Consider the following 17,258-nt stretch of genomic DNA (forward strand, 5'->3'; position numbering starts at 1 on the left):
CTCATCATTTTCCCCTCTGCCTGCCCGACATGATCACACCTCACATTAAATTCATCCACAGTGGTAAACAGTGGAGCCACATCCTGTCCTGCAGTCCAGACACAGACAGCAGAAAGGAACTTCACTCAGGTCCTGTCTGTGTTTCTGTTCATTCCACCTTAAATGTGACACTTTAAAACACTTCCTGTTCCTGTGTCTCTCTAACTTTCATTTCAAAGGAGTTTGTAAATAAATCCAACAGCAAGGAAAAACATAAAAACAACCCCTCAGAGCGTCTGCTTTACAGCCTGCTGCACCGTTAGATGGCTGTATGTTCACACCCTATGAGTGTGTGTGTCTGTTACAGTGAAGTTTGCATGGACACACTCCTGCTCAAAGTGTGTGTGAGTCACAGACATGTTGATGTGTGTCAGGCTTTATTTATGCATGTGATCTGCTCGTATGTGCTTTTCTGTATGCTTAACGTGTTCCTGACCGTATGAGTGTGTGTGTGTGTGTGTGTGTGTGTGTGTGTGTGTGTGTGTGTGTGTGTGTGTGTGTGTGTGTGTGTGTGTGTGTGTGTGTGTGTGTGTGTGTGTGTGTGTGATGTCTCCCGTTACACGAGGCTGGGCGTGGGAATGTGTGGAATGCTGGGTGACGTCAATGGTGACATTCCCTGAGCCCCGAGTCCCAGGACAACAGCTGAGAACGACGGACTCCACACAGGAGGAGGAGGAGAAAAAAGGAGGGAAAGGAGATAAAGAGATAAGAGGAGAAGGGTGAGGAGGAATGAAAATATGTGAAAGAGATAGAGGACAGAGAGGTGAGAAGTTTAAAGAAGAAATGAAAAGGGGAAAGAAAGAGAGTGAAGAAGGACAAACAGAGAGTGGAGGAAAGTGTCAGAGGCAGATCAGAGGAAACAGAGACGGGGAGCAGAGGAATGACAGGAGCAGCCAGGTGGATCAGGTCACCTGAGCTGACTTTCAGGATGAAAGGGTTTCACGTTTCGACACAGAGAGGAACCGTGACTTTGTTCCAGAGAGTCACTGACGTCTGACCTGACTACGAATCAAAACCCTCCATCGACTAATCCATGAAAAACCAGATCTGTGATGGTTCAAACACTGAGTTCAATCAACAACAAGTGGATGTTTTTCAGGATGGAAAAAAAAACGTCAAAACTGTCCAAATTTTAAAGAGTATTCCTTCAAATATGCAACAAAACCAACAACCTGCAGTTCCTCCAGTGTCCACTTGAGGCTGTCTGCAAATCATCTTACTTACAAAAGTCTATGTTAACGCAAAATATCCTGTTTTTTCTGTCCTAACACCAATAAGAAAGGGTTTTTATCTTAAAGATATTTAGGATGATAGGAACAGATCTGCGTGATCAGGGCCCAGCTGAGTCCACTTCCAAACGCTGTGATGCAGCTCTGAGACTGAGGTTAAATCAACGTTTCAAATACAGCAGATACCAACATTAGCAAGAGTCTTCAACCTGCAGCTCTTTGACTTTATTTCAGTGGCTCCTTGTAGCTTTAAAAAAATATTGTAGAAATCAAGAATTTTTATTTTTCTTCCAGAGAGTATTGATGATTAAAGACACTGACACTAAATAAGACTGAACATTGGAATTTTGTTGTCCTAAATATGCATCACCTCTTGCAATAAAATTTTAATTTTTTTTGCAAATTTTGGGGATTTTTTTTTTTTAATTTGAATTTCAATTTTTGAATTTAATTTATTTTCTGAAAAAAAAGGAATCAAAAATTTGTAAAACATTTTGCAAATAATTTCCATTTGAAAAAGAAATAAAGCAAATTTTTGAGATTTTTAAAATTTGGAAAATTAAGGCACATTTTTCAAATTATTCTTTTATTATTTTTTTGTAATTTTTAAAAATGTCTTTTTTATAGAAAAAAAATAAAAAAAATTGTTAAAATAATTTATATATTTTTTTATTCATTTTAAAATTCTGCAACTTGATGCAATTTCATACATTTTGCAAGTTTGTGAAAATTAAACATTTTTCTTTACTTTTTGGAAATATTTGCAAATTTATTAAAAATAAAAAAAACTAAAAACATCATATGTCCAATCTTATAAAAACAAAATCTTCTTGTTTAAATAATTATTCACTATATTTTCTCTTTTTATAGATTTTTTAAGCTTGTTTGTCTTTATTGTTAAGATAAAGTAGATTTTGTGGCTCTGAGTGACTTAAATCCTGGTGAGTTGAGGCAAAATGTCTTTCAAAAAATTTTAAACTCCTGCATTTTTTGCAAATTATCTAATTTCAATTTTTGGAAAAAAAATTACGCAATTTTCTTTAATTTTCAAAATTTGGAAAATTTAGGCACATTTTTTAAAATGATTTTTTTATGATTTTTTGTAAATTTTAAAAGAGTTCTTAAAAAAATAAAATAAAATAAACACAAATTCAAAATTATTTGAAAATCCTGCACCTTGATGAAATTTTATACATTTTGCAAGTTTGTGAAATTAAAAAAAATTCTATACTTCTTGGAAATATTTTCAAATTGATTGAAATTAAAAAACTATAACATCATATGTCCAATTTTATGAACACAAAAACTTCTTGTTTAAAGAATTATTCACAAAATTTTCTCTATATATGGAATGTTACGTATTTTTTTGTCTTTATTGTTAAGACAAAGAAGTTTGTGGCACCCGAATGACTTAAATCCAGGTGAGTTGAGGCAAAATGGCGCCTTTGAAAGTAAAGGTTGCACTAAAGACCTCTTTTTACTGAAAAGTTTCTTTTTGATCAGTTATTAAAGGTAAAAAATTAAGGTTTTACGTCACGTTTAATAACAGCTGACGTTCTTGTGTAGTTTTTTCAGAAAATGGTAAAATTGCTGTTTTTTGTATGACTGCATTAGCTTTAACCCCTGAGACTGCAGGATGTGCTCAACAAATATCAGCTGTGGCAAGTGGAGCATGTCAACTAATTAGCATAAAGGGTGATGTTTGTTTACAAAAGGAGAATGGACCAAACGACCGAGAATGAACCGTCTGAACATGATTTAAAGTGGGGGTGACTCGACCATGAGCTTGATCCAAACAGAGAAAACACTCCTCATTCATTTCTCTGTTCAAACTTTAGAGCTGGATGTTACAGAAGCAGAGATTCTTTCCTCAGCCCCTCTCTGTATCGACCTCTGAAAACTTTAAGAGCCGCTTTAATAGAGAGAGTATACTCTTTCATTAATAGCCCTGAAACACTGATATCAATACAGGAGCTGTGTTTGGCACATTCCTCTGCTCCAGCCAGGCCAACTTAATGTAAATGTATTGATTTCTGCTGGCCCACCTCACCCTGGGACGGTACCTTTACAGAGAGAGACTCTGAATCTATCACCCAGGACAGACCGGCTCTATCTGTCCCTGCTAATGGGATCTAAGGGGGGAGGGGGGACCTGGTCTGTGTCAAAGTCACCTCTGAGGAGAGCCCGCTGCCAAGACGAGGGACAGTTGGATGAGTGTGTGTGTGTGTGTGTGTGTGTGGAGTGGGGGATAAATCCTGGGAGAAGACGAGGGGGAACAGCTGACGGAGACAGGATGAAAGGGAGGAGGGAGGAGGGAGGAGGGAGGAGGGAGGAGGGAGGAGGTGTGGCTGAGTGTGAAGACAGGACAGAGGGAGGATGAGGAGCACATTCTGGCTCCCTTTGAATCAAATGAACACAGAAGCTTCTCAAAACTGAAGCCAAAACAGTTAGAGCTCCCCCTGCTGACTGACTGTGATAAAGCACGTACAGCTCTAGCATCCAAAAACAGGTCAAATAAATCTTAGCTTTTTTAATAATCATGTTTTTATCAACTCAAGAGTTTACTCTGAATTAGAACAGAAGCAAAGATCTGGGCCCAAGAATATTTTGGCGAATGAGCGGCCATTTTTGAAGAGATGCATCGATTTCCAATACAAAGAGTGATGTCACTTGTGTCTTAGGATGAATTTATTTCTATGGGCTTAACGTACTTCTATAGCAAAAGGGACTTTTGCTGCATAAATAAAAGTCAAATTTAAATTCATTAAAGTCATTAAATTTTAAATATTAACAATTTAATTATGACTAATGACTAATGTATAGTGCATTTTTGACTAGTAATCATTGCATTTTATGTATATATATATATATATAAATATTAGGGGTGTAACAGTACATGTATCCATGCCATCTGCTCCATAAGGCTGTTCAGTTCGGTACAGTGCTGTATTGAACGAGCACAGTAAGTTTACGTTAGCCGCTGCACATGGCTCTTTAACATTCACATGAGTACTCGTCTATGATTGGCTGAGCAGAGAAGGCGTTTTAATATTCATGAGGAAAGTGGTCAGTGATTCGTGCTTTGCAATCATGTGCATATCATGTGGCCGTGATGTCTCACGGTGAGCCAATCAGAAGACGAATATCTAAGAGCTTCTGTAGCCACAGGAGCTTGTGTCTGAATTGTGCATCATGGCTACTGCTAACGACCAACCAGAGCTTGAAGAGCCTCCCCCCTCGCTGTATAATGGCAAGTTTTTGGTTTAATAAACTCGTAAACAAGCAAAAGGTTTTGTGTTGTTCCATACTGTACCAAAAATGTACAGAACCATTACCCTAAAACCAAGATACTTAGCGAACCCTGATTTTTGTGTACTGTTACACCCCTCTATATATATATATATATATATATATATATATATATAATTTTATTATTATTATTATTATCATCACCACTGTGATGTATTTTTAAAAAAATATATATATTTTCATCACCTCTGGCAGAAAAACTTTTAGATTTTTTTATGCAAAATATTGCAGGTTTTTGGAGCTTCTTGCTTTTTTTTTTATTACAAATATATATATTAAAAAAAATCCAAATATTTTAAACATTTTTCAAACTTTGAAAATTTTGGCGATTAAAACCTTTTTTTTTTTTTGCAAAGTATTCAATTCATTTTTTATAATTAAGCAAATTTTTAAAAAAAATCTTTTGAAAATGTTAACCAATTTTTGAAAAAAAAATGTTTTTTTTATTTTTTATAACAAAAAATTCCAAATTTTGCCAAAATAAAAATAAAAAATAAAATTTTATATATATATATATATATATATATATATATATATATATATATATATATATATATATATATATATATATATATATATATATGTATATATAAATATCAAGGTCAGTGTTGCTATCCACTGAGCTATCCAGGCATAGCTAGAAAAGATGAGATGCTTACTCTTGAAAATTACATTGTACATATGTGTGGCTGGAATTATAACATGTCAAAAATAATTATTGATCTCTACAATTAAATACTGTTAATTGTATCGTTGACAGTCTCCTATAATTCACTGTACAGTGAAAGAGGCAGCTTTAGCCTTCACGGCTAATTTCCAGCTGTAGTCTCCGACCATTGGTCAAATAGGCTGCCTAAAATCTAATCATTAAGTTTCAAAATACAATAACATACAAATAAATAAAACTCTGACTTCCTGATGGAAAGTTAAACGTGTGTTCTGACCAGACGTTAAATAGAAAATGAATCAGAAACCCAAATCCTGCTCTACAGGAGTCATGTTAGAAAGTTTAGCTGTTAGCATGGAGTAAAGTCATCCTGACATCAGAGTCAGAAAGGAAACCAATGACAAACACGTCGATGAGGCGGGAACAAAATGTTAAGCTCCCTCTCCGACATGTGCAACAGCTGGCAGAGTCCACGCCAGGTCAGGTTTAATGTCACACGGCTTCATCTGAAGTCTCACTTCAGCACAGAAAGAGCTGAGGAGCCTCTTTGTGACTTTCTGTTCCTGTTTCCAAACTCTTTCCAAAACTGAACTCTGCTCTCCGGACGGATCCCGAGCAGCTCGTCCCCTGACCTTCAGCTGTCGGCAGTCAACAGGTGTTTGCCTGCTCCTGTGAGCGTGTCTGTGTCCGAGTCGTGCACACGTGACGGCCTGTTGCTGCTCAGAAATACTCTGCATGGCTTCATCTGTGTGTCACGCTCCAAACTTGTTTCCCCTTTTTAAAACGTGTTTCCGAAACACAGGAGGAGGCTGAAAGAGGAAGTGATTGTGCTACTTACGGACGGGACTCGGGCACGCTCCGTTTGAATTCCCCAGATCTCCTCCGAGCAGAGCACCTGGAACACAAAAACCACATCATGAGCTTTTTAAAATATCATCATCAGCCTCGTTTCGTCACCTGAGCCCTGATCACCGCGGCTGATCATCCCTGTTTGGAAAATGTGATTAAAATGTGACGGATGAAATGAAAACCAGGGCTTCTGCCGTCGACATCCACTTCACTCTATGAAGGAGCTTAATTGGTTTCAATTCTGCAATTCTATTAATTTATAAGAGGCTCTTCAGCCGGTCTGGATGGTACTTGAGTCAGACTGGGGGAGGGGGGGGAGCAGCAGATTCGTTATCCTGGAAAAGGATGAAGTTTACACCTGATGTGAAAAGCTCATTTTTTATCACACATTATCATGGAAATAAACACAGATCAGATAACTCTCTGAGTGCAACATGCAGTTAAAAGATCAATTATTGGAGCATTTTGAATTCTGGCGCCCCCTGTGGATAAAGTGGTTTTCTGTCGGCCACCCTGTGCCGTCTGTTTCAGACATTAAGGAAATAAAAGAGAAACTAGAGGACGGGGCGTTTCCATGAAGCAGATGCTGAGTGCTGAAATGCTGAGCCCTAACCCTAACCCCCTTATGACATCATCAGCTGTGTAGCATTATGACATCATCACTTGTGTGGTCTCCACTGCAATGGATCATTTCCATTCATTTTAATGGGCCAAAAAACATGGAAAATTCTGAATATTTTAGAAAATACAAAAGCTAGAACTGTGAAAAGTAGACAGGCACTTCTCCTGGACATTCTGAAAAGTGGAAAAGTGACAATCGGTGACAATTTGTTTGAGGAATAGTGAGCAAAAATACTGTAAGGTAATGTTGCCTGGATTTTCAACATAATATCAATCTTGTCACTTGTTGTCTAATTTTATTTGTCATAACAAACAGGCACCAACTTTTCTTTTCTAGTCTATTTCACAGCTGTCAAAACACCCTCACAGGAGCTTTAAGTAGTTATTTTAAGTTGGTACTTCACTTTCCTAGGAGACATTTTGCCTCAACTCATCTGAATAACAGTCATTCAGGAGCCACAAATCTACTTTATCTTCACAAAAAAGACAATAAAAAGAATAAAATTTAATGTTTAGTAATAATCTTAGGAATAATTATCTAAACAAGAATTCTTTAGAGGTCATAAAATTATACATGCAATGTACTTAGTATTTGTTTTCAATAAGTTTGCTAAAATTTCAAAACAAAACAAAAAAAAACAACGGAATTTCAATTTGCAAAAATGTCATTAAAAAGATGAAACTTTAAAAACGTGCAAAGATATCAAATAAGTTTAAATTTGAAGAAATTTTCAAATAAAAATAAAGAAATGGAAAAATTTTGATTAAAAAATTGAAATTTCAAAAAAATCTGCAAAATTGTTAATGTTTTTAATTAAAAAAATACAAAAATGAATTTTGAAAAAATTGCAAAAATGTTGATTTTTTAATTAAAGAATTTGAATTTTTTTTGAAAATTTCTAAAACTAAAAAAAAAAGTCAAAATGCAAAAAAACCAAAAAAAATTACAGTAGGCCAAAACTTAACAAATAAGAAAAATAAAGAATTTGAAATTTAAAACATTTTCAAAAATTTCAAAAATTGTTGAAATTATAAAAAATGTCAAAATGCAAAAAAATAAATGTCACAGTTGGCCAAAACTAAGAAAAAAAAAGAAAAAAAGAGAATTTGAATTTTAAAATATTTACAAAATTTTAAATTTCTTTGAAAGATTACTTGAACTTCAAAACATAACTGATTATACTGCTTAATTTGTCTTGTTTGGTTGTTCGCTCATATCAAGGATTTACATTAAGCTGGCACGTTGTCAGTTAAATGAATCTATTCACACAGAATTAAAATCTGTATTTTCTTCCAGATTAGTCTTTTTGTAGATGTAGTTATCTTCCCAGGGCTGTAAAACTTGAGGTTAGCCACAGGTGCATGGAAAGTTGGTGGGCTGTTGATGTTGTAGGAGGTGAAGTAGAGCGGTGGCAGGCTTTATTGACAGATGGGATGAAGGTCAACAAAATAAAATACAAAAGACTCTGATTAAGCAGTTTAGGGAAATAAAAACCAAACAGCTGCTGCAGCTGGAAAACAACAGGTCTTTGCACATTGAAGCAAACATTTCCTCCCAGAGAAACTTCTTTCTCTGCCCGAGTCCAGCGCTCGGTTCAGCTCCTGACAGAAAGGCAGAGAGCTGAGGTCATCAGGGGCGGCTGCAGAGTCTCTGGCTGGCTGCACGCATGGAAACACACCAATAAGCAAACACGCTGAACCCAATACATCTCTGGTAATGTGGGACGCATAGCAGAGTGCTGCAGAGCGTTTGCTGAAGTTATGAGAAGCAGGAGGAGGAGGAGGGGGCTCATTACTGCTATGTGAAACCCTCCTGCCTGGGAGAACGGCATGTTATGAAAGATGCTGTAATGCATTTGTTGCACGTTACATCACCTGATTCTGACTTACAATGAGATTACACTGCAGGAACAAAGCCTGATAAGTAACCTCGTCTGAGACGCAGAAACGGGGCACAAATCCTTTTAGTCGGGGGGTGAAGGATCGGTTTGCCACGCAGAGGCAGGCGGCGGCGGCGCAGCCTCCGTCGAGGAAGAGATGGATGTGTGTCATTAAAAGGCGGAGTGTGTTTATGAGAGCAAACAGGAGTTATTCACGGGACGTCGATACACCGACACACACTCGATGCTCTGCTCATTCTGCTGCTTGTTCTCTCTGTAAAACACAGAGCGTGGCAACGCACAGCAACTCATGCTAACCCAAACTGTCAGTGCTAACAAATCCTGGTCCCACTTCATCATATCTCAAACTTCTGGACACGTTTTTTTTTTCTCCTCTCTAGGAGGACGAGCAAACTGATTAATCCTTCATTTGTCTGCAGCTTCAAAACAGGCTGTGACGGCTGCAGCTCAGTCTCTAAGTTTAGATTTTTTGTGCATGTAAAACTCCTGTTTGTTACCTGTTGTGGTTTTGAAATGCAAAAGTTGCATGCTGGGAAAAAAAAACAACGTGATGCATTCACAGAGTCTGCATGAAAAAGGGATTTAAACCCTTTGCAGCCCAGAGTAGCAACAGTGCTACGAGTTTAGCAATGCTTCCTATCACCATGGAAACCACACAGCTGATGATGTCATAAGGGCTGGTGTCCTCAAGTTAGAGGGTTGGGGCTGAGCTTTTCAACATCTAGGATTTGCTCCTGGAAACACTTTTACAAACAGGAATTTTTTAACCTCAACACAATTTGAAGATATGACCTCAGGTTTAATCACCTCCAGGAAACATTCAGCATTTAGTACGTTTCCTTTCCATCAAAATTCAGACTTTGAAAATGTGTCTCAATGCTTGTAAAAGTGTCAAGTTCTTGAAAATTAAATCTCTTTGTTTTTGTTTTTTTTTATTGTAAAAATGTTTTGAAAAATTGAATTTTTTTTAAGTTTTAAAAAAGTGTTTTAAACTTTGTAATTGTGGTTTTCAGTTCTCAGCTACGGTGGCCCTGCAACTTAAGAAAACACATGCAAATAGACAAAACACAAGCAAATTAAGAAAACATCTTCATCAAGAGGATTCACCCACTGTACGGGGGGTGAATTTTTTTCTAACTCGGCAGTTCAGAGGATATCAAGATCGCAAGAGGCACAGCTGAGGGTCACGTGACCGACAGGCGATAGGCGATCTGCTTCGATTTCCGTTTCAGCAACAGACGGGTAAGGTCAGGGAGACTACATCCATGATTTATACAGTCTATGGTAAAAACACAACGGAGGTGTTTCCGGGGGACCCTTAAAGGTGATGCACATGTCCAGACACGCTTGTTGTTGACACTGATTTTCAGTCACAGCTCTATTATGGTTCTCTTTTCGTCAGTTTTGTTTGAAGACGAGGCAAAAAAAGTAGAAATATTTTCATGAATTTTGCAATTTTCTGATTTTTTTTTTAAATTAATTTTTTGTAAATTTTTTAAACTTCATTTTTTAATTTTTTGCATATTTTTTCAAAATGTATTTTTTTTCCAATTCTTACAATTTTTATTTTTTTTTATTTTTAAGTATTTGCAAATAAATGAAATGTCAACATATTTTAAAAGTTTTGGCAAAAACTTCTAACCTAAGAAATTGCAAAAATTTTTTTAATTTTTTTCAAATCCCTTTTTTTTTTTTTTTTTAATAAAATATTTGTAAATTCATTAAAAAAAAAAAATTAAGACATCAAATTTACTGTCTTAAAAATTCAAAAAAATTCTCAGCTATATAATTATCCACTAGATTTTTCATATACACAGAATTTTATCCACTTAATTTTCTTTGTTGTGAAGATCAAGCAGATTTTGTGGCACCTGAATGACTTAAATCCAGGTGAGCTGAAGAAAAATGGCTCCTTTTTAAGTAAAGGTTTTAAAAGAGTCCAGAAACAGCTGCATCGCTGTATTTAATGAGTTTAAATTGGCTTTTTTTCGACCTCATTAAGGTTTATACCTTCATGTAAAGGTGAGAACAGAAACTCTGGCACTCTAACTGATGATCTGCTCCTGATTGGCTGTTTTTAGAGTTTCTTCTTTTTGTTCCTCTTCACTGTGAACGCCGTCCAATGATCTCGCTGCTCGTTCCTACACATTATGTACATTAAGAGCACTTCAGCTGCTCTCATCGTCCTTTCTGCCAATACTTTCTGCACAGAGCTCCCTTTACAGAGCTTAATAAAGTATTGATCGTTTGCATGCAGTGAAGGAGAGGTTACTTTAGGAGCGTGTTTTTCAGACTCACCTGAAGCAGCCTGGTTTGTTTTTAATGCTTGACTCAAAGAGAAATGTGCATTTCTTTATTTCTGAGACGGTTCAGTGCTGCAGCAGAGCACCTGTCAATCAAACTGTGTGGGCGGGCACTTTGAAGTCTTTCATCCTTCACTCATGTTTGGGGTTTTTTGTCTGTTTTCTTTTCTCGCTGCTTTTAGGGATGAAAACTCATCAGCTGCTGAGCATCAAAGCCGAGCGTGTTTGGTGTTTGGATGAAACGTGGATGAACGTGGATGAAACGTGGATGAAACGTGGATGAAACGTGGATGTTAGAGAGGAAATAAAAACAGCTTTGTTATCGATAAGCTGCACAGCTTCACCCTGCGTGTGTCTTACCTGCGCTGGCTGGTCGCTGTGGTAACCCCGGCGACACCGTGTTTCTCTGCAGAGCCGGTTGCTGCGGCGACAGGAGGCGTGGGTCTGTGAGGGTGGAGGTGACGAAGGAGGTGGTGGTGACCAGGGCGCCGCCTGGGTTGTTGCTGAACTGGAGGGCCACTGCCGCCGCTGCGTTCTGATTGGATACTGGCACGGTGACGGGCATGGAGAAGGTGGGCTGTGGGACGGTGGACTGAGGGGGAGACAGGAAGAGGGCGGGGCTTAGACTGGAGCCAATCAGCTTCAGAGATAGATACACAGTAACGGACAGGTGATCAGTTAGTGATCAGCAGCAGCACAAACCAGCCAGCAGGTGAGAAACTCACACACACACACACACACACACACACACACACACACTCACACACACACACAATTACAAAGGTAATTCTAGCCTTAAGTGTTAAGACCGGTGTATAGGTTTTTAATATTGTTATTGATCATGTGTATAATTTATTAATTTTTTTTTTTTTAAATATTTTTATTATTTTTTTCTTTCTGCCTCATTTTTCTGTAACTTCAATATAAATAACTATTCCTGCATAAAAATTCACAAATGTTATTGTTGTTACTATTGTGAATCTTGAAAAAAAAAAAATTAAATAAAAACAAATAAATAAATAGATAAATTAATTATTATTATTTAATTCATTAAATAAATAAATAAATAAATGGTTTAAGTGTGGGAAAATTAACAAAACAGTGTCATATTCTATAAAAATTAACTTTTTGGTGCTCCACAAGGTTCCGTTCTGGGACGTAAGTTATTTATAATTTATTGAATGATATTTGCACAATATTAAGTTAGTTGAAATCCATCACATTTGCAGATGACACAGGTTTATTTTGCTTGTTGAAAATAGAAGACAGAAGTTGATCATATTTAAAATGGGGTTTGACATCAATATCAATTTTCATTTAATGAAAATAAAACAAAAACAAAATTTAACAAATGTATGTTGCTTGGTGGTGCTGGGACTAACTGTGAAAAAAAAATATCCTACATGAAATTAAAATTATAAGCGTTAATGAATTTTGAGTGTAATGAAAGCCACATATAGAATATATCATACAGAGAGTACATAAACTTTAAATGCCATATCCGTCATATTGCGTTAAGGGTAAATAAAGCTTCTATCCTGAAACCACCAACAGGTTATTTATAGTGTCTTGCACCTTAAAATTCCTGGATACTGAATAATTAAAAACATCAAAAATACTGTTTCAAGGAAATAATGAAAGTATTCTTACCTGTATTCAACTTTTTACATTTAATTAAGATAAAAAAAAGTATAATTCAAGCACGTTTCATGTAAGAACTAATGCAAATACATCTGCATTTCATTTTTAGGAGTTAAATTATGGAAAGGACTCAGTGATGATTGGAAATTTTGTCGATCTTTGCTGAGTGAAGGATCACACTGTAAAATAACTGACGTGTGAAATTATTAGGAAGAGGAATTTAGAAAAAATCTAATTTTTGTCTTCTTTGTATGATTCATATTCTGGGTTATTTTATGGATCCTACAGGATAGGTAAAAATAAGGCCCAGCTTCAGCCCGCTTCTTTTTTGATTATTCACCTTTTTTGTAAGAAAATGTTAAGTGAAAACATGTATATCATTTATTTTTTAAAATTAATTAATTAATTAATTAATTAATTAATCTTATTTTAATTAGTTAATTTATTTTTAATTTTAATTAATTTAATTTTGATTAATTTAATTTTAGTTATTTTTTTTAATTGATTAATTTAATTTTAATTTTTTAAATTTATTTTGTAATCTGATCCCATATTATTTAATCCTTATACAGTAGATTGTAACTGCACTCCAATATTTGTTAATTTATTGATAACTGAGTAAATGCATAATGAAATCATATGTAGAATATGTACAGACATCTTTCTTAAAGTTTAAAGTGTTTTGAAAATTGACTCTAAAATTCAGCCAAACACACACTTCAAACCTCTTCTCAACACACACACACACACACACTCTGCTCAGTCTGAGCATGCAGGGTGACTTTGTGGAAAGGCCAGAAGCTGTGTCGCCTCTCACATCTCATGCCGGGTTAAGGTCTCGCTGCAGCAGCGGCGGTGGGTTATAGCGTTGTGTGTTTGAGCTCCGTCCCACCACCCCTCTGACATGTGACAGAGTCCGGTCGGTTAATAAAAGACGCTGCTCTTATCTTTTTCTCTTCGGCTGTTTACGTGTCTCTGATCTGACGGCTCAGGGTCCCGGAGAAATGAAGGTGAAGGACTCGAGGTGGTCCAGCCTGCTGACCCATTTCACCCTGTTCCCGCTCCAGCAGAAAGAAGGTCTTCTAAACTTAGAAAGTGGGCCAGAGCCGCTCTGTACTGTACTCAGAGAGCCGAGGACCCAGTTTAACTCAGAGGAGGACGAGGACACCTTCCTGCCCTCCGTCTTTTCTCTCTGAAACGTTCGGTACTTTCAGCGCGTTTGGTGGGCGAGAGGAGGTAAAAGAAGAGATGAGTCACAAAGACGTGGAGCTGAGGCTGAAGGAGACTTTACGCTATTTTTGGTTGTGCTTGTGTTCTTTGAAGACTTAAAACCTGCTCTGTTTGGTATCAAACTGGAACAGAAGATAAACTATAAAACACCATAAAACTGACCTGAATCCTGAAGGGGTATTATGCTCATTTTATTCTGCGTACTGTCCCTTTAATTCCTTCGCGACAGCTTTTCACAGTTTAACCTCTTATTTATCTTCAGCTGGTGTTTTTGAAAACTCTCATTTCTGCCTGAACTGTAAGATTTAAAAAACTGTCCCCTACTATTACCTGATAGATCGCTTTCAAGAAGCCTCCTCCACTGTTGCACCAAATTATTTCTAACGTTAATACTTCTCCCTTTGACAAAGACAAACGATGAAATGTGGACGCTCAATTTGGAGAAGAAAACTTTCCTTTTTGAGTTTATTTTTCTGTTTTGAAAAATATTCACCAATCTGTGATGTCACAAATTGAGTAAATCTCACGCTCCTCTCGTCCAATTCTCATCCAACTTCTTGAACATGCTGTTAATAACAGACTGTGGTTTGATTCTTGGCTTTACACTTGGATTGGATTATTTTTCCTTTTATACTGCTGCTGTTTTTTGCTTTTAAATAAGCCCACAAGGACCAATAAAACTTTTTGAAATTTAATTTATTTGAATTATGACTCTGAAAAACAAAAGAAGCAGACTTAAAATGCTTTTTTATTCAGGAGCCTTAACTTTAGAAAAAGGATAATGGTCAGGATAAAGTGAAGATATCCGACATGAGTTTTGTGTGTTGGAGTTTAGAGACTTCCTTTAGTGATAACTGAAGACGCGCGCAGCTGATCTTAAGGTCACAGAGCGATACCGTTTCCGTACAACCAGGACCAAAAGAAGGAAACTCAAACCCTGTTGACTCTCCTGAGAGTTAAAACCAGATCTTCAGAGTCTACAGTCCCTGAGCAGAGAGCACGGAGTCAGCTGCTCGGCGTGTGGTGAAGAGAGCAGCTCACAGCACTGCACCACGGCACACCTGCCAAGCAGAGGGAGGGGAGAGGATGGAGGGTGGATGGAGGGTGGATGAGGGGTGAGGGGTTAGTGCGACGGGGGCGGAGGTGTGTAAACAGCAGTTCAGAGGAATTATTGTCACAGAGCTGAGGGGGCGGGGCTCAGCATCTGACTCTGTTGATAATAAGGGTGTTCAATCTGCGGCTCTGGACCCTGATGCAGCTCTTTGAGTCCTCTGCAGTGGCTCCTTGTAGCTTTAAAAATTTATTATTGAGATAAAGAATTATTATTTTTCTTACAGAGGGTATTGATGATTAAAGACACTGACACTATATAAAAATCCTGAGAAAAATATTCTTACACTAAATATGCACATCTTGCAATAAAGCTCCCAATTTTTTTGCAAATTTTTTATTTTATCTTTTTTGCAAATTTTTTGAATTTAAATATTTAAATGTTTGTTCCAAATTTCAAAATATCAAACTTTCATTTCTTTTAATCAATCTTTTACCATTTTTTGGGGATTTCAATTTTTGACATTTTTTCCAGATGTAAAAAATCCAACTTTAATTTTTTTTAATCTTTTTACTATTTCTTTTTTACATTTCAATTTTTTAAGTGTTTTCTAGATTTCAAAAAATCCAGACGTTTAGTAGATTGAACAAACGTTTTAAAAATTTTGCCACTTTAAATTTTTCCAAATTCTTTTAAATTTTCCAAATTTATAAAATTCCCTATTTCAAAAGGTTCTGCAAAATTTTCATTTTTTTCTATTTTTTTGTGAAAAACAAGCAATTTAAAAAAGAAAAAAAAGAACCTTGATTTTTTTTTTTTGCAAATTTATTACATTTGAACAAATTTTTGAAATTTAAACTGATTTTTTTTTAATGTTAAAATGTTTTATTTAATTTTATTTTTTGAAAAATTGAACAAATTTTTGAAATTCAAAATTTTTGGAAAAGTTTTAAATTTTTATTTTGGAAAAATTTGCACATTTTTGGAATTTTTATATTGTATTTAAAAAAAGGGCAAATTTTAGAAATTTTAAAAAAATTTTGAACAATTTTGCAACTTATAAAATCCCATGTATTTCACAAATTTATGATTTTACAAATTTTTCCTTTTTTTTTTAGAAATATTTGCAAATTTATTCAAAATAAAAAACAAAAACATCACATGTACAATTTCATAAACCCCCCCAAAAATCTTTTTTTTTAAAATAATTATTCACCAGATTTTTTTCTCTTAATAAATAATTTTATATACTTTTTGGAATAAAGAAAGATAAAATAATACTCAGACATATTTAGACATGAGCTGACAGAAACTTAACAATGGGAGATTAATTGGACATCCTTTAAAATTTTTAATAAATGAATGTATTTTTATATTAATTTTACTTTTTCTTGATATTGTGAGACATTTTTATTAAGAAATTTGACAAAATCAAGTATATTCCACATTTTAACCTTGATCTGTGTTTTTGACCTTGTTTGTCCCTACAGACGGATGGGGTGTAGTTATTGGCGCTCATTACGTTGAAAATGAATGGTTTGCCCATTGAGAGCAGAGCATTTCAGGTCAGAGACACCTTTCATCTACATCAGGTGTGTTCCTCTTTTTATCGCTGTCTTCAGCAGGACTTTGACGCTGATGCCCGCCTCTTGTTGCTAGGTGACTTCACTACAAAACCTCCTCTTCTGTCTCCTTCTCCTTCTCCTTCTCCTTCTTTTCTAAATATGAATTTTTAATGTGTCCTCTCCCGCTCCGCTCTCTGCCTCACTGAACATCAATCTGTGTTTTTGGCCAAATTACGTCTGGATTTACATCCGACTGTTTCACTCTGACTCTGCACGCCCTGCTCGTCGTCCTGCAGGTTTTAAAACGGGTCAAAGACGACAAAAAGACGAGCTGTGAGGTAAATACCTGAGCGTTTCTGACGACTTGTGAAGAAGCTGAAGGCCTCGTCTGTGTGAGGGGAACAAAAGGAGCAGAGGAACTAATCTTCTCTCAGAGGAGCTCTCACAGTCAGGGTGTGTTTTCTGGATGCACAGAGCTGTAAACAGGTGATTTAACCTGCTTCTGTTCTTTCTACCTGTGTTTAAGTTCCTTCACTCTCAGCTGTGGCTCTGTGGAAGCAGCAGCTTTAGAAAGAAGCTGAATTATTTAAAAGGACGTTTGCGTCGCTCTCATGGTGTGAAATTACAAAATGAGCCTGCGGGTTGCCGACTCTTAAGAGCAACTTACTTTAAGACAAAACCTCAATTACTGTAATCTTACACTGAGGTTGTTCGGCTCCTATATGGCTGATTTATTCTCACAGGACACATACAGAGCTCAGAGAAAAGGTGGACAAAAGGGGGCGCTAGGGTGCCGCTCCGACACTCTAGAGGAAGAACAGCACTAAAAAAACAGGGAGTAAAATACTTTGTG

The 17,258-nt window shown here is 36.3% G+C and overlaps 1 protein-coding gene across 8 annotated transcripts in view; it reads right to left on the reverse strand.

Moving 5' to 3' along the window:
* The window catches only part of mef2d (myocyte enhancer factor 2d), a 173,352-nt gene that overhangs the window by 37,059 nt on the left and 119,035 nt on the right, over positions 1-17,258 (reverse strand). For all 8 annotated transcript variants that reach the window (XM_074684326.1, XM_074684325.1, XM_074684324.1 and 5 more), the window contains 2 exons: positions 11,279-11,510; positions 6,083-6,139 (listed from right to left, as the gene is read on the reverse strand). In XM_074684326.1, the coding sequence (XP_074540427.1) occupies positions 6,083-6,139; positions 11,279-11,510 (289 nt within the window). The remainder of the gene's footprint in view (positions 1-6,082; positions 6,140-11,278; positions 11,511-17,258) is intronic.

Source organism: Halichoeres trimaculatus, unplaced genomic scaffold (genome assembly GCF_033239565.1).
Source record: "Halichoeres trimaculatus isolate MK-OKI-2021-1 unplaced genomic scaffold, fHalTri1.1 fHalTri1_scaffold_12, whole genome shotgun sequence".
Taxonomy (NCBI): domain Eukaryota; kingdom Metazoa; phylum Chordata; class Actinopteri; order Labriformes; family Labridae; genus Halichoeres; species Halichoeres trimaculatus.